The 21060-nt window shown below is 49.0% G+C and overlaps 1 protein-coding gene across 1 annotated transcript in view; it reads right to left on the reverse strand.

Moving 5' to 3' along the window:
• Positions 1-20768, reverse strand: part of SMAD3 (SMAD family member 3) — a 128512-nt gene extending 107744 nt beyond the window's left edge. Inside the window, exon 1 of the mRNA XM_043919841.1 lies at positions 19964-20768. Within this exon, the coding sequence (XP_043775776.1) occupies positions 19964-20169 (206 nt within the window). The 5' untranslated portion in view covers positions 20170-20768. The remainder of the gene's footprint in view (positions 1-19963) is intronic.
• Between the last annotated feature and the right edge of the window lie 292 nt (positions 20769-21060).

Raw genomic sequence — 21060 nt, forward strand, 5'->3', positions numbered from 1 at the left:
GTTTCCCTGTAAGATACTATGGAAAAATGGCAATGAACATTTTGGCCCACCCAATACTATCCCACACTTGTGCATTCAAACCCCAAGTCAGATGGTAAGCTCTCTGAGGGCAGTGGCCATATTTGCCATTTCTCTGAGCACCTTGCTCCATAAATATTAAGTGACTGATGGATTCTTTCCTGAGAAACAGCAGCCTCCATCTGGCATCTGTGTCTACACCCACAACTCAAACCCTGTCACTGAAAAAGCTCTTGAGCCCCATTCCCCAATTTGCAAGACCCTTCAGGGTTCACCAGTACTGACCAGGTCTCCTCCCTGCCGAAGCTCATTCCACACCCAGTAAGTCATCACCTTTGCAATCCCACCACCATCACAAAATGCCCTCTTCTCTGCCTGAAAAAATATTAGAACTGAGCTGTCCTCTCCCATTAATGTCTGACCCGGACAGCCCCTCAGAATCCTTCGGCTGGGGGGATGGAGTCCCCGCGAGGAACTATGAATGAGTAGGCATAAACAGGAGTGCTTAGATGCTGCAGCTGATGAAGGTGGTGGGAAGCTCTCAACCAAGGGCAAGAACACTCACCAAGGCACACAGGCCACCACGGGACATACTTTCACAGCCCCTAGCGTCCACCAGGGCATTGCCAAGGATCTGACACTAAGCTATGCCACCAGCACTGGCTGAGGCCTCTGACTTAGTTTCACGAAAGAAGTGTAGGTGTGTGTAATGGTCTGTTTAATCCATTCCTGCTCCACCCCTGCTCCTGCCACCGCCCCCTGCCCCAACATAGTACTCTGAGTTTCCCAAGCAGAAATAACCAACTACAGATGGTTCCACTCCTTCAGAGATGTTTGAGAAACCACTGACCCAGAGATAGGAGAAAACTGGGACTCCAAACCTCAGGGCAACTATTCACCATCAGCAGCTGTGATTACCAAATCAACATGCTTCTAGAACTTTTTTTCTGTGTACATGCGCTTTTTCTTTTTAAACCAACCACTATCACTTTTCCCTGAGAAGAGATGCCTGAAACATTGAACCACAGCTTTACTTAAGATCTAGAGCTGGGATTTCCCTGGTGGTTCAGTGGTTAGGAATCTGCCTTCCAAGGCAGGGGATGTGGGTTCGATCCCTGGCCAGGAAACTAGATCCCACATGCCCCAGAGCAACTAAGCCCACACGCAAAAACTACTGAGCTCACACTCCACAAGTAAGACCCAGCGTAGCCAAAAAAATAAATGTTAAAAAAAAAATCTAGGGCTGTTGATTCTCAATCCTGGCTACACACCAGAGAACTTTAAAAATACTGATTCCCAGGGCCCACCTATAGAAATTCTGAATCGGTCTGGGGTGTGGTCTAGGTATTGGAATTTTTATAAGCAACCAGGGTTGAGAATCTTCCATGTCGAGCCCAAGCACTGAACGTGAATCATGAGGAAGCAGGAGTCCCAGCTGCCACAGCCTACCCTGCAGCTCAAACCTCTTTTCATCCTGTCTTCAACGGCAGGCCCCTGTCTCCAGCTCCCAGAGCAATGGTACAGTGATCCTGAAACTCCCCAAATGAGTAACAGAGTCGGTCATTTCTTTGAATGCAAGCTTCAGAATTAGAACGTTTAAGGTACAGAAACTTTAAAAATCCTGCTAAGCCAATGCCTTTGGTTTGTCAAGGAGGAAACCAGAGGCCCAGGTAGCAAAGTGACTCAGCCAAGGTCATGAGGCTGGTTCACAATGGGACAGGCCTAGAACCCGGGTCTTCCACCTCTAGTTCTCTCTCCGGGACACCAACCAGGAGGTCCTGGGGTGACAGACCCCCAACAAAAGCGAAGTCACAGGAATGGCCGCTGTTTACTTCTTGTGTGCTCTTAGCGGCCAGCCCCTCATCACTGCATCTCTGGGAGCCTCTGTCTCTTCGCTGGCCTTAAAACAGCTGAGAGCAAAGATGGTTCTTCTCTTTAAAGATTCCTGAGCATGTCGGTCAAATCATAATCCTCAAAGAATATATTTGCTGGCTGGCTGGAGTTTGTGGAAAAAGCCTTTAGAAAAAAAAGAGTCTACCCAAGTTTTGAAAGAGCACTCTGTTGAGCTGCGGGTCTGAGAGCCTGAAAAGCAGCAGTGGATTCTGGTTTCTTGTGGATAAGAGAGAGTTGATTGTTGGTTTCAAAATCTCTAACCAACCTGTGAACACGTTTCCCTTCCTTCCTGTATTTTTACGGCACCACGCCTGCAACGCATGCAGCTGGTGGCTAGAAGCACAGGAAGCCTGTGCTTTGGGTTAAATGAGAATTCCTCTCTGCTTACAAGCTGACTTCCCCTAGCCTGGGCACAGGGAACAGACCCTCATCAGGCGAGCCTTGTTTCAACACAAGCCTGGCAGCTCCAGGCAGCAGGAGTATATACAACTGTCCAAATCTACAGACCAGTTACAGCCCCTGGACCATAGTGTCTGACAGCACCGCCCCCAACTGAAGACACTCAGTAACTACCTGACAAGTTAAGTCATCACTGTAACAATTAATGTAAGGAGTGGGCCACCTCTGAAGGTAAAGCATTGGACAAAAATTAGGTTTATCCCCCTGGAAAATATGTGCATCAAGAAAAGAGTGAGGGGACTTCCCTGGTGGCCCAGTGACTAAGACTCCATGCTCTCAAGGCAGGGGGTCCGGGTTCCATCCCCGGTCAGGGAGCTAGATCCCACATGCCGCATCTAAGACCTGGCAGCAATTAAGTGAAAACCAAGAAGTCAAGAAAAAGAGGGCAAAGAGGTGTCATGAAATATTAGAACTGATATAGACTTTTGAGATTCTCTCTTGGACTTGTTATTTTCTAGATGCAAAGACCAATACTCAGAGAAGCCAAGTGAACTTTCCTGAAGTCAGAAAGCCAAGTTCCATCAAAGAGTGGCCAAGGGCCCTCAACCTCACTGGAGAAACAGGATGCCAAGACTGTGGTTCCTTCATGTGCATGTGTGTCTGTTCTCAGGCTCATTCAACACTTCATTGACCCTGGAGCTTCAACAATGATGAAGATGAAGACCTGTGGAGGTTGTGGAAGGAGTATAGACAGCAATAGTCGTTGTTCAATTCCAGGCATTTCTGGGCTATTCAGATATGGACGCCCAGTGAACAGCTGAAGCTGAGGGTCTCTAGCTGTGCAGAACTACAGATCTGGAAGTCAGCTCCCCAGTGAAACCCAGGGGGAGGACAAGTACTGCAATTCTGAACTGTGATACCCAGCAGGGTAGAACGAGGTCCAGCCTCGTATGATTTTCTCACAAAAGAAGTTAAGGCCGATGGGCAAAAAATAAAAAAACAGAATGGCCAAAAGGTGACATTCAAAAAGATTCTGGGATCAAAGTCCCTTTGTGAGCACTGTTATTTCACCCTCCTCTGAACGGTAACCACTTCCCACATGAGCCTCAGTAAGGCAACCGTGTAGCCCACAAAAGAGATAGAAATATGACCACACTTCCCTCTTATAAACAGGCGATGGTAAACATCTGAGACCATTGGTCCACAGTCGTGGTTAAACAAAGGGTCAGGGGGCCCCCTGGAATGGCTGTGAGGGCCTCCATCTCCCCACACGCTGACCCTCCTTCTGAGTGGGGACCTTGGACCATTAACTTCAGAGCTCCAGCTGGTCAAACAGAGCCAGCCTCACCCTGGAACCACTGTGTTGGCTTTCATGCCCAGGCTCCCCTGGCCACTACTCCTGAAGACTCAAGAATTTTCAAGGAGAGTAGCTGCTTTGGTGCCTGGCCCTGTGCTCAAAAATGCCTCTCTGGGGGGGCGGGGGGTGGGTGTTGGTCTCGCAAAGCAGGCAGGAGGGCAACACGTCATGCGTGTGCTGAACCGTGCAATCCCCCCACCCCCACCTCCTGGAGCAGTCGTGGTGGTAGATTCTCCTTTTTTAAAAAAAAGAAAAACAAAAACAAGAAAAGTCAAAACTGCGACTCTTTCAATCAAGCAAGAAAAAGAGGCAAAACCTCAAACAAGTATCTTTAATTAGCTTTAAGATGTTCCCTGGGGGGTCCCGGCTCCTAGATCAATAGGAAAATAAACCTTGAGGCCTTGGGACAGACTCTGTTTTCTCTGAATTGGAAATGAAAAAGACTTTGCAGACCTGAAGCCAGTTATTAGCTGACTGTGACAGAAGTCCTCCTGGGTATGCCGTGTCTGCCAAATGTTCCATCAGAAAACGACCCTCAGATTCTATAAATCGGCCAGCACTTTGTTTTTAACCACTGAACATTTATAGAATTCTTATTTCTTCGTCTACATGCTTTCAGAGAAAGTTTCCAGCAACTTCAAAGCCAGTCAGACGCACAAAGACGCTAAACATGCAATTAAATTTCACAGGGTTTTGAAGCTAGAATACCGCAAGAACCTTTAGAAAATTTCCCCTGGGGGCAGGAGGCTCTTAACTCTGTACCCCACCCCCACTCCATACTCAAGGGCAAATTTTTAATCTTCATTTCATCAACAGGAAAACACGACTGGCAGAGGGGTGGAGATAGAAATCTGAACTGCTTGAAAGACCTGACTTAAGTCAGAAAGTATAGTCCTCAGATACAGTGTTCAGAGGCTCTGCTGTTCCCCTCAGTGAGTCTCACTTCCATTTGTCCCCCTGAACCCTAATTTCACACCCATTCCTAAGCAGTCCCACTGCAGACTGCTACAACTCACACAGGTGCATGTTCTGAACACAAATAATGGTCTCTCCATCTCAACTGTAAGCTCCATGAGGGCAAGATCTAGCCCTCTGATTGGGTTACCACTGTGACCTCTAAACTCAGCAAGACATCGTTCAAGACATCAACAAGTGTTCAGGGGTCTACTCAGAGAAGAAGGAAAACACCAATCAAGTATGAATTGACATTTACTAAGTACCCAGCAGGTATTACCGTTCATAGAATTCAGCAAGGAAATCAACCCTTAATATTCATTGGAAGGATTGATGCTGAAGCTCCAATACTTTTGCCACCTGATGCGAAGAGCCAACTCATCGGAAAAGACCACGATGCTGGGAAAGATTGAGGGCAGGAGGAGAACGGGGCAACAGAGGATGAGATGGTTGGATGGCATCACCAACTCAACAGACATGAGTTTGAGCAAGCTCCAGCAGTTGGTGATGGACAGGGAAGCCTGGCATGCTGCAGTCCGTGGGGTCAAAAAGTCAGACACAGCTGAGTGACTGAACAACAAGAGCAGGTACTAAGTACCATAATGAACCCAGGAAACAACCCGGGTCTTTGCCTTTAAGGGACTTGTTACATCTAATTTCTGCCACTGGCTGCATGTGACACAATGCTGGCCAGTGAGATCCGAGAGGGATTCTGGGAAAGGCTTCCTTCCTGGATAAAGAGACCCCCAAGGAGAAGCAGCCTTTCCTGCTGCTGGACGCAACTGTGTAAAGAGGGTAACACCTGGGACAGCTGTGATCATCACTGGGTCATGAACGCTGGAGATGACAGAGCAGAAAGATGGAAGGCTCCCAAGTCCTTGCTGGTGCCTGACACCATCCTGCCTCCAGACTTCTTAAAGCAGGTAATAAGCCCCCACAGTGGTGAAGCTGTTAGCTGAGTTTCAGGTTACTTGCAGCCCAAGCATCCTCAGACAGTGAGTCTGGCCCCTAATCAGAATACGGGGTGGATCGGAGAGCAAAGGAGCTGGCTGGCTTACTGCAGTATCCAGGCATGAGAAACCGGGGGCCTCGGCTGAGGAGAGGGTGGTGATGGTGAGGACAGCTTGAACTCAGGAAACACAAAAGCGGATTCCAGTCTTACCCACACGATGGCCTAGTCATCTCCATGAAGCCCAGGGCCTAGTTCCCACGCTGACTCTCCAATGAACTGGAACATAAATAATTAATATTCCCAGCCCTTCCTCACCCACACACATGCCTGCTTGTGTCTGTGGGGTAAAAAAGAAAAAAAGGGAAATGCATGTTGTTCTATTTATAAGAAACAGCACAGCCACAAAGGGTGATGACTAGAGGGGCACAGTATCAGCTCAAGTTCTCCAAGCAAGTGCTAAGTTCGGTTTGAATTTACACTTGGCTTCTCTCAGCCTGTAACTGGTCCTCTTCAACTCTCCAGCTGCTCTCCTTGGAGCTCAACAGACAGGGCCTTGCCCACAGCAAACAGTTTGGTTGGAGGGAACAGAGAACTCAAGTCCCTCTCCAGGCTTCCAACAGATTATTTGGGGCGAGAGAGGAAGGATGAGGCTTGGATGATCACAGAAACGAAACCCATGAACCCAAGGCAGGAGTGAAGCATGCAAAGTCTTTCCATGTTCTCTATGGGATTCCACTGGCAGACAGGGTTACTTAGGGCCACGCACCCTGGCACATTCCATGCATTTACCACCATCAAAGAGAAAGAAAAGGCATGCTTGCTGTTATTTTTAATTCCTTCCCCAATGCCTTCCAAAACTCTTCAGCACAAGACTGATCCACTAAACCCCCACCAGCTCCCAGCCAGGAGTATCTTGGAAACCGCAGTGAACATGCAGCAGGGGAGCAGAAGTCAGCTCACAGAAGACTTTGCTCCTGGACATGAAATCCCGTCTCAGCTGCACTGGACCTGGGGGCAGCTCCTGCTTTCCAAAGGGACATGTCTTCATGAGGATGCATATGTTCTAGAGCCAAGTGAACACCCTACCACCCCCTCACTGCCACCCCGGCATCCCCCGGATACACTCCCATCTCCACCTCCTGCTTCTTGTCCTTCCCTTCAGAGTGGCCATCAGTGAAGCCAAATGTTCCCCAGCTCCCACTGCAGCTAAGTTAACACATACTCTGGTGTTAACTTGACTATTGTAGATTACCTCTAAAGTTTCATCCAGTTTTAAATTATGTTACACTGCCAACTTGCTGAATGATCTTAGACGAGTCACCTCACTCAAAGCAGCAGTAAACCATCTAGACAGTCCCTGACACTTTAGCAGTGGCAGCGAAACCTACTGATGGACCCTCCCAGTTACTCTGGCCAGGTATCGTGATCACCGGCACGGAGGCAGGGTGACTTGAGTGACTACCTCTCCAGGTTTGCCTGGATAGTCCAGGTTGATGCCAGGTTCTGGCCATCACTGATAACGGCACTGCCCCCTTTTCACTCTTAGAAGTGTCCTGGTTTGTTTAACAAATTCTTTGGTCACCCTAGATTCTAAAACGGACAGAGCTTCAGAGGCAAATTCCGCTCCATCTCTTATCATGAGACCTACAGCAACTTTCCTAAGCAATTTCATTGGTTTTCTTATAAAAAGGAGAACAGTAGTCCCTTTTGGGGGAGCCCCGGGGCAGACAGCTGGGAACAAGAGACCTGAACTCAGATTCCTAGTCTGCTGCTGACTTCTCAAAGCCTGAGCCTCCTCTTCTACAAACATTGGTAACTCATCCTTCCCAGAAGATGGGTAAAGAAGATCAACCACCTGATCAATGGCCCGCCTTGGTGTCTGGCACATAATCAGCACCCAGTCCACGCTGCATGTACCAGAATCACTCCCAGTGAGACAGCTCAGGTGATCTGCCACATGTCAGCACGACTGACCCAAATCCTCAGACAAGACCATAAGCACCAACTCACCTAAGCTTCTGGAACCAGACCCATGCCCCTCCTCCCTCCCCCCCCCCCCATTGTATGCACGCCCTAAGTTCATACTCCTGTTGAATTCTGTGTATCATTAAGGTTTTCTCTATGGTCTCTGTGAAAACGTAGGTGTGAACTTGGAAGGTTTAACTCCATCTCTGTGAGGAAGGGTTTTTAACAATACTATAGAGTTGTGCTTCATAAAGAAATAATAAGTGGGGACTTTCCTGGTGGTCCTGTGGCTAAGACTCCATGCTCCCCAGTGCAGGGCGCCTGGCTTTGATCCCTGGTCAGGGAACTAGATCCCACACGCCGCAAGCAAGAGTTCACCATGCCACAACTAAGACCTGGTGCAGCCAAATCAATTAATAAATATTTTTTAAAAAAAGAAAGGATGAGTGACAGTGCATACTTTATAGTCTGCAAAGAGCTTTTAATACACATGCTATGCTAAGTTGCTTTGGTTGTGTCTGACTCTTTGTGATCCCATAGACTGTAGTCCTCCAGGCTTCTCCATCCACAGGATTCTCCTGGCAAGAATACTGGTGTGGGTTGCCATCGCCTTCTCCAGGGGATCTTCCCAACCCAGGGACTGAACCCAGGTCTCTTATGTCTCCTGCACTGGCAGGCGGGTTCTTTACCACTAGCGCCATTCATTAATACATAGCTCATCGAAATAAACAACAATCATCCTACCAAGGAAGGCATCGTTTTTCTCATTTTACTGATGAGGAAAGGAAGGTTCAAAAAAAAAAAAAAAAATCAGGTGACTGGTCTACAGTCACCAAAGCAAGAAGCAGAAAGGCAGGGATTTGAACCTGGGTCTCCTGAATGCAAGCCCAGAAAGCTCCATCAAAGTAGGCTGCCATTTCAGCAGCAGGTCTCTATCAGGGTTCTCAAAAATGGTCCATGAACTAAGAACCTGTCCATGGACACAAAACTTCTTACTTCTAAAAACCTATAAACTTCAATTAACAGCAACAACAACAAAAAAGATGACCCTAAACAGATGAGGTAAACTGTATGCATGGTTACCAAGATTTCTGCTTGCTCGTGATGAAATATATGAACTTACCCCATTTTACTCTCTTACTAAGGAATGTAATCTGTTTTTAATACATGAGAGCATCTGATGAGTCTGCAGTAGAGAACTTAGGCATTTTTACTGATTGCAGTGTGGTCTGGAATTGGAAAGCCCGACCTAGACGATCGTCAATGAAGAAATTTAAAACACTGACCAGAGACATTCCACACAAAGACACCATGCCAGGCACAGAGAAAACCCAAGGAGAGGCTGGGATCTGAGGCCGAGGCCGCTGCTTGGGGAGAACAGGCCTCTGCATGGAGCCCAGCGACACTCTGCTTAATTTCCCAAGGAATCCATGTCAAGAGGCTGGCATGACTCACTGGCTAATTACCTGAACACTTGGGCTCCCAGAGCCCTCCTGGCTGTGTAACCCGTCTTCCCTCCTGACGGCGAACAAAACACTATTTTCACCCTGGTCCAGACATAGCCTGAAGCTGTCCACATGGTGGTGTAAGGGATTACGACTCTGACCTGGATAACTCAGGCAGAAAACTTGCTCTTACCAGCCACGGGCTGGGGGAGGCGAGGAAACGCGAATAGAACGGTGGCTTCAGCCACGCCACTCCCGTACTTTAAAATCTCCTGGGTGCTTTACGGAGCAAGGTCCAAACGCCAAGCTCGGCCGAATGAAACCCTTGGCAACCTCCTTCTCAGACTCCTCTCTGGCCAGGCCCTCTTCCACGTTCTGGCCGCCCCGCCCCAGACGCCAGGCCCTTCCACTCTCTGTCTGGCCAGTGCTGCACTCAGCCTTCCCTTCACTCCCACACTCCTATCCACCTTTCAAAGTCTCGCTGGAGCATCATCTCTTCTGTGAAGCCTTCTGAGTCCCTCAGAAACAAGCTGCTCTTTCTCTGGGATCCCCAGCACTGCTTTTATCAACCTAGAAGTCTTTCCCATGAGCCCACTGTAGCTGCAGCCACTGTCCCTTTTAGCCTCTGCACAGTTCAGAGACAGGACTTTATCTCTGCATCTCTATCTCTCCTGAGGCCCAGCACAAAGTCACTGCCCAATAAATGGAGCCAACAGCCAACTGCACTAGCAGGGGTTGGGCTCTTCACTCCACCTTTCGGATAGGCAGCTGCCATAAGCATCACCTTTCCCTGACCTGCACTTAACTCACTCTGATCTGAGTTCAAGGTGAGGGAAATCAATCCTTCCTACAGAAACACCCACAATCTTCCATATAATGGTGCCACCTGAGCAGGGCCTCAGTTGTGGCTATATAACAGAGAAAAAGTTATTAGTCGTTCAGTCATGTCTGATTCTTTGCAACCCCAAGGACTATACAGACTGCCAGATTCCTTTGTTCATGGGATTCTCCAGGCAGGAATACTGGAGTGGGTTGCCATTCCTTTCTCCAGGGGAATCTTCCCAACCCAGAGATTGAAACTGGGTCTCCCACATTGCAGGCAGATTCCTTACCATCTGAACCACCAGGGAAGCCCACTGAGAGGATGGCCATAAAAACAGGACTGCCTCCACCGTCAAATGGTCTGAGAGCAGGAGGAACTGTGGAGTTCCACATACAATATGTCATATAGAAAAGAGAGAAATCAAGGTAACAGGTGATAAATAGAATATGTTCCATCATACTGACAGGGACCTTAACATGACCTGGGAGGCCAGGTTTGAATGGAGAGTTCTCTGACCCCTTGGGTTCCACAATGGAACTGCTGAGAAAATCCCAGGAGAACTGACCCTAAATCCCAGCCCATCCCCAGAATCACCCCACACTTAGAGGGGCTTCCTGTACGCTCATGCAGACACCCCAAGTCTGAATTTCATCCCGTTTCTCCATCTCCCGGCCTGACCCATGTCATCGGCCCAGGGCCCACGGGTGCACACACGGCCCACGGTCGACACAGTCTCCCTTCCTTAGGCAGGTGGACCTGGAGAAGAGCCCACCTGGGACCTGGAAGCAGGGTCAAGATCACGGGGGCAGGGAACAGAAGGGCCGAGACCCAGTGCACCGTCTGGAAGAAGGAAGTGCAGGCTCCACACGGGCCATCCCTGGGCCCACAGCTCTACCCCGTGGAAAGAACCACATCCAGAAGGATGTCCAAAGGGTGGTCCACTAAGCGTGAGCCCCCCAACACACCTAGAGGGCAGCCAAAGGTACCGCCGTCCATGTCTGGGTCATTTTGGAGCCATGAGCTTCCAGCACCAAACATTCTCACCTGACAACCAAGCAACTGGTGAGGGGCTGCCTGGAGCCAGAACTGCCTTCCAGCCAGGCCTCAAAAACACACCACCAAGAGTAAACATACACTTCCACACATGGATGGGCAGGCTATCGGTGACAGGCCTGTGAGTCACGGAGTTTCTCCTTCAGGATCTTACACCCACCCACCCCCCCCCCCACCCCAGGAGCACTGATTCATCAAAGTTTGTTTTCAATACTATTATTTTTAGTCAGCCAAACAGTTTTTAAAATGATGATGGAGGACAGGAGCGGGGGGAGAACCACCTAAGAATACGAATTGTTTCTCTTTGAATGGCCTGCCAAGCCCTACATCAACCAGCAGTGTGACTGTGGCCTCTTGGTGCACAAGGGCTGGAGGCAGATTCTTTTACTGCATCAATAGGGGTTCTCCAAACAGTGAGCCCTGAGAACGAGTGGAGGGGGCAGGATCCCTTACTGGCATCTACCAACACCATCAGCCAACCGCCCGCCCCCCCCGCCCCCCGCCTTGAAAGGGGAAAAGTGAATGTTTACTAAGCACCTACTACGTGCTGTGAGCCACAAATACCAGCCAAGCGCTTGCTCTCTCTTAAATCATTTGTGTTGATTTATAGGAGGCAGGCAGGCCCATGCCCATTACACAGATGAGGAAAGTGGAGCTTAATCAATGGAAGCAGATGTCCCCAAGGCTGCCACATGGTCAGTAACTGGCCAACCCAAACCCAGGTTTGAGAGCTCTTTGTTCATCCTCGATGATTCTGGTCTTTCAGCCTACTCACGCCCTGAACCCCTGCTCCTCGGGCAATATTTTAAGAATCTTTGGGTAGAGATAAAAGGGTACACACAACATCTAAAGGGGGAGCAAAACAAGGTCACTCACCCTGCCCTTCCAGGCACACAGAGAAACAAGGCTCACCTTGAATCTGAATTCAACGAGGGTGTGAGAAAATTTACAATGGGGAACATTTGAAGCAAAAGGAAAAACCCAACTTCCATCACCAGCGCCTGCTTTCAGCCACTTGTAACTATTCAAAAAGTCCTTTCTGGATCCATTACTCCACATTTGGGCTTAGCCCAGAGGTGATTTTTTAAGGAAAAAATGCCTTTTGGCATTTTTGAGCTGTGACAGCGTAAAAACAGACCTTTAAAAAACACACACCCAAAAAGCATTACTATTTTCAAAAGCCCAGTCTCAAAGAAAAAGAAAAAAAAAAAAAAGGAGGTGACACCCCAGAGCTGCAACTAGGCCTGGCAGTCTGTGATGCAAGTGTTAGTGGGGAAAGCCAACAGATTGACAATGCCATAGATTTCAAAGGCAAACCTTGACTCCAGGTTTCTTAAACAACACCCCAGGCCTAAATTCCCAACAAAGGTGTCAGGAGAAAAACTTGCCAGATGTAAGCAGGGAGAGCAGGTGTGATACAGAAAAAGGACCATTTCAGGGGAAACTCACTTTTCATTTCCTAGCTGGGGTTTCAACTTGTAACCTCCATGCCTCCCCACAAGAGGTGCATGCTTACGCAATCAAGTATAGCCTTTCTTTATATAGATGCTTGAAAATAAATAAAGAAAGCTTCCTGGGTAAACTCTGACATATGAGCAAACATTTTCCACAGGTATCCTCTATAATGCCTACCTCTCACATTTAACCATTTTTAGGCAATTGTGGTCATTAGTTTAAGTAAACTTCCTGCTCTGAGGATAGCCAAAAATAGCAACAAAAGAAGAAAAACTGCTCACTGCATCTCAGCACATTCAGCCTTAATGGTGTTATCCTTGATTTCAGTTATTTTTATATTCCTTTGTGGTTAAATTTCACTGATTTAGACTCACAGGGCAAAGGAAAGGCAGGGAGGACAGAGGGGTGAAACAACTAAAATAAAAAGCTGAATTATAGTTTTCTTACTTTCAACTAGGGAAATTCATTGGCACCAGACTAACAGGGACTTAGGACATGAATAGTTAAGAACGAACTGCGGTTTATTGATCAAGCGGATGCATGCAAAGGGATGCTTCTAAGATGCTTGCATGGAAACCACTTTAGAGTCAGAAAGAACCTCTAATAGAGCTTATGTAGCCCACTTCCCAGCTGAGAACATCTGAGGCTCAGAGACATCAGGGACTTGGCCCAGGTGACACAGCTAATTAGAAACAGAGCTAAAATCTAGAACCTACCCAGGTCTGTTGACTCCTGCCTGCAAAATGACTCCCAAAAGTGTGTTCATGACTGATTTTTCTTGATAGAATTTATGGGGAGAAAAGGCCTGCTAAACAAACTTCAGTCTAGTCCAGAATTAGACAAACTTCTTAATTAATAGGCTTCTACTGTGTTTTCATTTTAAGCGGAGTCTCTCTGTCAAAACGCCCTGCAGCAGTGTGCCACGGTGGCAGGCTGCTGTTTACAGCAGAGGCCTCAGATAATCACAACGGATAGTGTGACTTGTGCTCGAGATTTGTTATTTCTAAAACTGTTAATTAAGTCAAAACAAAGAGTAACGTTACACACTCTCTCTCTCATCAGGACTCAATAAACTGCAGGGCTTGGGGAATCTGGTTCTCTGGCATTAAGAAAACAGTATTTACAAGTTAAGCAGAGTGAACACACACATGATTCTTACAACTCCAAAGGACCAGTGTTCAGCAGCCAGTGGACCAGAGGCTACAATAGGGCAGAATAAGGCATCTGCCTCCATCACTGGTGTGTTCCTGCTACCTGGGACAGGTTTTGGCACCTAGTAGGTGCACTAAAGGAAGCACACACATGAACTGGACAAGTTCTCTTGGATCTTTGTTTTAAAATCTGGAAAACAGTAAAATTAGAAACCAAACTTCTGCAAGCTAGGTTTACTATGACAACTTCCAACTGTTTCCAGAAACCACGGCACCTGAAGATTGAAGGCTCCCTGGCCCAGGAACCTATCAATGGTCAATAGATGATGCCCAGCCCTCCTGGGGAAGTAGTAGTCCCATCCACCACTGCAGGGAACATTTGTGTCTGCAAAAGGCTGGTAAACCTCCCAGGCCCTGCATCAGCAGCCTTTCTGGGCAGACTGTAAAACCAGATGTGGATCTGGGAAGGGGGCAGGGCGAATTCTTTTTTTTAAATAGGTCAATACATCAAAGGAGACAAGGACAAAAGTTAATTAGAACTATTCATGAGCTTTGTTGATTGAAAAAGCGGCATTCCACTTTCAAGAACTTAACTGCACTTACAAGAGGCTGGGGGAGGGGTAAATAAGGTGGGAAAATAGATGAGGGAATAAAGTCAGACTTCAAGTCTTAAAGCAATCACTGCTTGCAACGTGGATAGACCTAGAGGTTACCAGACTAACTGAAGTAAGCCAGAGAAAGACAAATATCATATGCTATCACTTATGCATGTGATCTAAAAACACGATACAGATGAACTTACACAGAAAACAAAAATAGACCCACAGACTTAGACAACAAACCTGTGCCTACCAAAGGGGAAAGGAGAGGGAGTGATAAATGAGGAATTTGGGATTAACAGATACACATTACAACATATGAAATAAATAAGCAACAAGGACCTACTGTATTGCACAGGGAACTATATGCAATATTTTGTAATAAACTATAAGGGAAGAGAGTCTGAAAAAGGATAGACATATATAAAACTGAATCACTTTGCTGTACACTTGAAAATAACACCGTAAATCAGCTACACTTCAATAAATAAAGCAGGCACTTCTTGGTCCTATTTATTTCCTAAAGGAGCTCATACAGAGACACGGCTGCATTGCGCAAGCAATGGCATTTAGAAATCTCCCAATAAGTTAACTAGTGAAAATTAATGGTCGCTCAGTCCATTAAATCATGTTAATTTTATTTCCATTAGAATAACAGAGCAATTACAAATTTACATTATTGAACCAATATTTATTTTTCAAAAACTCATTTTAATTGGATTCCTGATGTGATAAGCTCAAGCCAGTCTCTCTATGCCATCAGCTGCTTGCATTTCTCATCAGAAGGAAATGACTACTGTATTCATTGGCTTTTTCTATTATTAGAACTGTCATTTAAACCTTTACATCCTTGCAAAGACTTTTAAAAATACATTATTAAAAGCTCTTATGTCCCTGTAGAATTTCAGGTTTACAGGATTTGTTTTTTGGCAAGTGTTAACCAGAGAAATTAAAAATTACAGCACACCAAAAAAAAAAAAAAGGTTACAGCACACCAAAACTCAAAAATTCTGAGCATCCACCATCACCTCCAAGTTGCCCACTTCTTATCAACACGGTCTGTTATATTCTGAGCTAATACATCTTAACTCACCGTTTCCACCAAGGAAACTTGAATTTCAGATTTGCCATACTAACTCCTTTTTTATTTCAAAGTGAGAACACTTTACAGTGGAATAAAATACTGAATACAAGTCACTAGTCTTCTGGTGCAGACTAGGAGGTAACATATTCATAGCAGCACTCCATTTAGGAATAAGAGAAGATAAAGACATTCTCAGTCCTGTAGGCAACAAACACCATGAACCGAAAAGTTCCCATGATCGTACTACCGTCCAGAAACTTCCTCCTTTGGATAATAGCTCCTGTCCTCTTGGTTTTCCACTTTGCATTGACCCCTCCCTCCTCTCCCCACCTCTTCCCAGAGAAGTAATGGTCTGTCCCCCACATCCCTGGGCATTTTGTACATCCTTTTGGCTGCAGCTAATGGCCTATATTTTGGGCAAGTCTGTCTCCCACTCTAGACAGGGGGGCCCTTGAGAACAGGTGCCCTGCCCTGCTCATCATAGTAGGTATTTCATAAATGACTGAATAATTTAGTAATGAATGAATGATACACAGAGACATCTAAATATAAAACACATCTGTCAAACTTTCTGGTTTACAAAACACTTCCACAGGCTTTACCTCATCCTGATTTTACAGGTGCCGACACGAAGGCTCTGAGAACTGTTAAATCCATCCAGGTATTAAAACAACAAGATACAGGACCTGAATTCTGTGCTTTTTTTTCTGGGGAAAACAGATGGCTATCCTTACTTTGTTATCTAACATAGTGACCTCTAAATATTAAAAAACCATATCATAATCCCCCTCACTCCCCAAAAATATCACTCCATACTAGAGCTCATATTTTTCCTGATGGCTGGGAATAAGAAAGAAATAGACACAAATAACGTCCTGTTGATGTTTTCCTTACTCAAGTGTAAGCTTGTCACAGGCAGGGACCATCTCAAGTTTACCTCCACATCCTCCCCCACTTCCCAGAATACAGATTCAGACATGGGAGGGGCCAATACCTATGAACGAATCCACAAAATCCCATCCTGTAACATTTGATTAGGAACTGTGAGCAAGGGGCTGTCTGCAACACATACTGAGCCCAATCATTCAACTCCTGGGTGCAAGGAGCAGGTTCGAAGGTTCCAAATGGCTCCTAAGTTCGAAGGTCAAGTGGCTCTTAGATTCAGCCATAGCTCTAAGCCAGCCCCACAGTCCACTACCCAGTGTCCGGCAGACTCCTTCCCTTTCCTGCCTTTGTGCAGAACTCCTCTAATCGAGGTTAACAAGAGAAAGGAGAGGATGGGTGCTTGCAAGTGAGTTGGGTTCCAATGGGCCACACAAGAATGGTGCTCTGAGCTGCAACTGAGAGAAAAGAGGACAGGAGATGCTGAAATGGAGAGGGTGTTAAAGCTGCCACTCTGCACCCCTGGTCTGTCCCCAGAAGCCTGAGAAAGAAATATTACGGTGACACCAGCCTGGCAAAGTCCAGGCAGATAGCAGGAGGAGGCCACACCAAAAGAACAGATGCACAGAAAAGTATGTGTCATACCTTATGTTTGGTTCGATTCCCCCAACTTTCCTCTGGACTTGGTGCTTTGACACAAGAAAGCCTGATTTTCCTTCCAAACAAACAAGGTCGTAAGCTTGGTCCAGCCCTCAACAAGTGGGCCACGGCATGGGTCCCATTGGTAGAAATACAAATTATCAGTGTCCATCAGAAGAGTCATTTTTAAGTGTGCCTGGCTCCTTCTCCCCGATAGAACACATGCACACCTTCTCTGCCTCTCGTTGGCAAATGCTATTACTCCATTCTTATAAACTGGCCAGGAAGATACCTGCAGATGGACTCAGGTACTCAAGAAGGAGAGTAGATAACACAGAGGATGCTATTACACAACCGGTCGAAGTTCTGACCATCCTGCCAGACCTCAGAGAATCCTGATAGCCCCTCTACTGGTGTGTCTAAATCAGGCTCTGACCACTGCTTTGGCACCAGTCTCTTTGACATGCTTGAAACCAGTAAGCCTGTATCACTCCAGCTCTCTTGATCACTGAGACAAGTTAGAGCTGGAATAACAGAAGAAAGCGTGCAGTCTGGGGGACTCCAGTACACAGCTCCAATTGGTAAACAGTGCTGCTGCTGCTCATGATCTTGTATTAGCCAAAACAAGCTGGAGAAAATCTCCTTAGACTAAGGGTTCCTTACACTGTGAAGTCCAGATCTTGTAGGGTACTTTTAAGCACCCAGGGCCCCACCGCACACCCACAGTGGGATAACTAGATGAAACATTTCCCGCTGTCAGTTTCCCAAAGACCTCGTTATAAAAAGCTGTGGGGAGAGAGCAGACAATTTGACAGGCAGCCCCACAATCTATGGGACTCAGAGACACACCGATATCACCCGCGTGAGGCCAGCTAGCCACCTCCCCAAGACGTGGCCTTTAGTTTTCTGCCCATGAGCAAAACAGCAGCCGCTGTTGCCAAGGGAGACAAGGTGACCCAAAGGCGTGGGCACAAAATCCAAGGATGGAAATCCACTTTGTCTGGATCCACCCAAGTAACGGGGTTTCCCTAACTGAAAAAGATGGAAAAAAATCTGCTTCAGCATTAGGTCCTTGCCAGGCAGGTAGAAGATGGCTCAGTCCTCACAGAGCTATGGGAAGGCCAAGTTAACTTGAACTCTCAGGGACATCCAGAGTGTCCATATGCCTCAGGCTGCAGAAAACTCTCGAAGAGGAAAAGGCAGGCCATGGCTATGCTTTCCCAGAGGGCAAACTCCTACCAAGGCAAGGGGGGGCCAGGCCTCTCCTCCAGGCTGTCACCAGCCCAAAGAATGCTGGCAACCTTACTACCAGAGATTCCAGGACCCACTCCTCTAGCTAATACTCTAGGCATCAGCAAAGAATGTATTCAGAACCTTCAAAGTGAAGAGGAGCCATGGCAAGCAGAACGGGCACATTTGGTCAGAATGGGATGTTTTGCTATGCCAAGCCTTTTCACCTCTCTCCAAAGTTTTCTCAACTTTGAAAATGGGATCAGTCTTAGGCCTAATTGCCTTATCTATTTTCCATGAGTTTCTTTTTCTTCATCTCGTAAAAGCATATGAAAGTCCTTTGTAAACTGTGAAACAATTCATGCAGCTTTTCATTTTATACTGGATACTGATTTTTTTTTCTGTCTCAAAACATAGAAAAGCACTTGTCCTCAGCGCCCTCAGGCAGGTAAGAAGGCAGGTTCTCCCCAGGAGGGAGAAGTATGACATTCCTTTACCCTACTCCCTACCCCTCACCCAAAGCAATAAAGAAGGAAGAACCGGGGCTGAGACCAGGACCTAGGGTTCCCTGACCATCACATCACACCACCTCCTCTGAAGTCAATTCTGGCTCCCCATCACACACCAGAACACACTTCCCAGACAGTACACCACCTTCCTTCCCGCTTTATTGACTGGATCCACCCAGTTTTGAAAAAAAAAAAAATTATTATTTTTCAAGTCAGCACTCCCACCATATGTGGCGTTTATTTCCAGAGGAGGCCGGCTCTGGGTTTCCGTGGACAGATGTTGCTTTGTGCATGCCTGACACGCCGGCGGCCGGCGTACAGCTGCCCCGAGCAGGTGGCCAAGGACAGAGTCCACTTCTGGCCCGGCATCAAGGCGGACAATTTATGTGGGGCTCTAGCCCTGGGGACCCCCTGCTCATTCCTTCACAGCCGGGGACCCCTACTCACACACACAGACACACAAACTCCCTCGGTACAGAATTAAGACGTTCAAAGGGGGCTAAGAGGGAGACTAAGAAAGCTAAAATATGTGCCCCCCACCCCCATCCTAATTTCCAGCCAGGCGCAGCTAAGCTAAGAGAAGGCCGTGGGGAGTGGAGAGAAGTCACTGACCCCTTCTATCAGCCATCTGGGAGCTCCTGCCAGACCTAGCTAGCAAGAAGTGGAGGATAAAGGAGGTCCAGACAGATGGCAAAGCGCTTTGGGAAGGAGGGCTCCGTAGGAATGCGAGGGCCGATGCGAGGCCCACTTTGGGGTGCGTTTTGTTATCTCCTCGGCTCCAAACCCCTCTCCTTTCGGCACCCACCCGCAATCTCAGCCTGAAAGAAGGGCAAAAAACAGCCGGGGGAGGCGGGGGAGAAGACCCCACTCTCCGCCACTTATCTCTCTCATTTGAAAGTCAGAGCACTGCACTGCAACTAAAGTGCGTGTGTGCGGAGGGGGCGGGAGACTGGCACAACCGAATCTAAAAATACTCGATAAAAATGCTAATCCCGAAGGCAAAGAGAGAACGAAGAAGGAATCTGTCAATCACGAGGCTCCCGCTCCTCACCCACAGCCCCAGCTGTACGGACTGCATTCCTGTCGAGAAGGAAAGAAGTGGGGGGACAGGAATGAAGAAAAGAAAGGGAGAGACACCACCACCTCCACGGGCGCGGGCCGCGGGGGCGGGAGGCGGCGGCGGAGGAGGGGCTCGGGCCCGCGGAGCTGAACAAAGCGGGCCTCAAGTTCTATCCCGCAGCTCCCCGGCGTGGGGGGGGGGGGCGACCCTGCAGCACCCCCTTTCCCGGAGGTGAAAAGCCAATGCGAGGTCTGCGAGAGCGAGCGCCGCGTGGAAGTCCCGGGCTCCGAATCTTTGCAAATCTAGAAAAGGTTTTGTTTGGGGTCCCCCCTCACCCGCTTCCTGCCTGCGTTCCCACCCCTCGTGTACACACACACACACACACACACACACACACACACACACACACGATCCCTCCTGCTCCAATCCCACCAGGCCGGCCCCGCCACGCTCTGGGGCTGGGCGGGCGCGCCCAACGGTCCCTCCAGCCCCCACCTGGGGATGGTGATGCACTTGGTGTTGACGTTCTGCGTGGTGATGGCTTTCTCCAGCTCGTCCAGCTGCCCCGTCTTCTTAAGCTTCTTGACCAAACTCTTGACTGCCTTCTCGCACCACTTCTCCTCCTGCCCGTTCTGCTCGCCCTTTTTCCAGCCCAGCAGGCGCTTCACGATCGGGGGAGTGAAAGGCAGGATGGACGACATGGTTGGGGAGGGCGTGCGAGCTGCGAGGAGCGCCCCCGGCGGGGCTGGGCGCGGCGGGACGCCGGGGGCGCAGCGGGGAGCTCAGCCCGGGCCGGCCGCGGCCGCCCAAACTTCGCTTCAACTCTCGGCGAACTTGCTGGTTCTCCGGGCCCGGCCGCGGCGCTGCAGCCGGCGGGGCTCGGCGCGCGGCCCTGCGCCCCGGGCGTCTCCCACGGCGGGGAGAAGGACGGCGGGGCGGCGGGCAGGCGGTAGCGAAGCGGGATCGGGAAGGCCCGGGACGCGGGGCGGAGGCAGCGGCCGCGGGGACCGGAGTGGCAGAAGAAAGTTTGGGTTTCCGCACGGGGTGGCTGTTTGGGTGCCGCCTCCAGGAAGGAAAGTCCAACCCCCAGCCAAACTTTGCTCGCCTCGCTCGCTTTGATGCGCAGATCCCTCCGCCTCGGCAGCCTCGCCTCCCCGCTGCCCTCCTCCTTCCCGGCTCGCTCGCTAGCTGGGCCGGCCCGGGGCGTACGCCGCGATCCTGCTCCCGCCCGCTCCCAGTCTGTGTTTCATGCAAATCCGCGTGCAGCCTCCTTTCCAAGCTCTGTCACCGCCCCCTTGCCGCTGGGGCTCCCCGCCTCCTCCCCCGCGCCCCGCCGCCTCCTCCTTGCGGGCGCCTTGCCGGCTCCCCCCTCGACCGCCTCCGGGAGGGCTCCTGGCCTTCCCCCCGCCCGGCGCGGAGCGCGCCCACGTGGGCGACCTGGGACAGCGGCCGCCAGGGCTGGAGCGCGCAGGACTCCGCGCGGCCCCGACCTGAAGTCCAGCGGGCGCCGGGAGGAAGTCGTGGGAAAGGAGCGGCGAGAGGGGCCCCTGGCGGGAGGGCCGGGCTCGGGTCGTGGCGTCCGCTCTCGGAAC

This window comes from Cervus elaphus, chromosome 12 (genome assembly GCF_910594005.1).
Source record: "Cervus elaphus chromosome 12, mCerEla1.1, whole genome shotgun sequence".
Classification (NCBI taxonomy): Eukaryota; Metazoa; Chordata; class Mammalia; order Artiodactyla; family Cervidae; genus Cervus; species Cervus elaphus.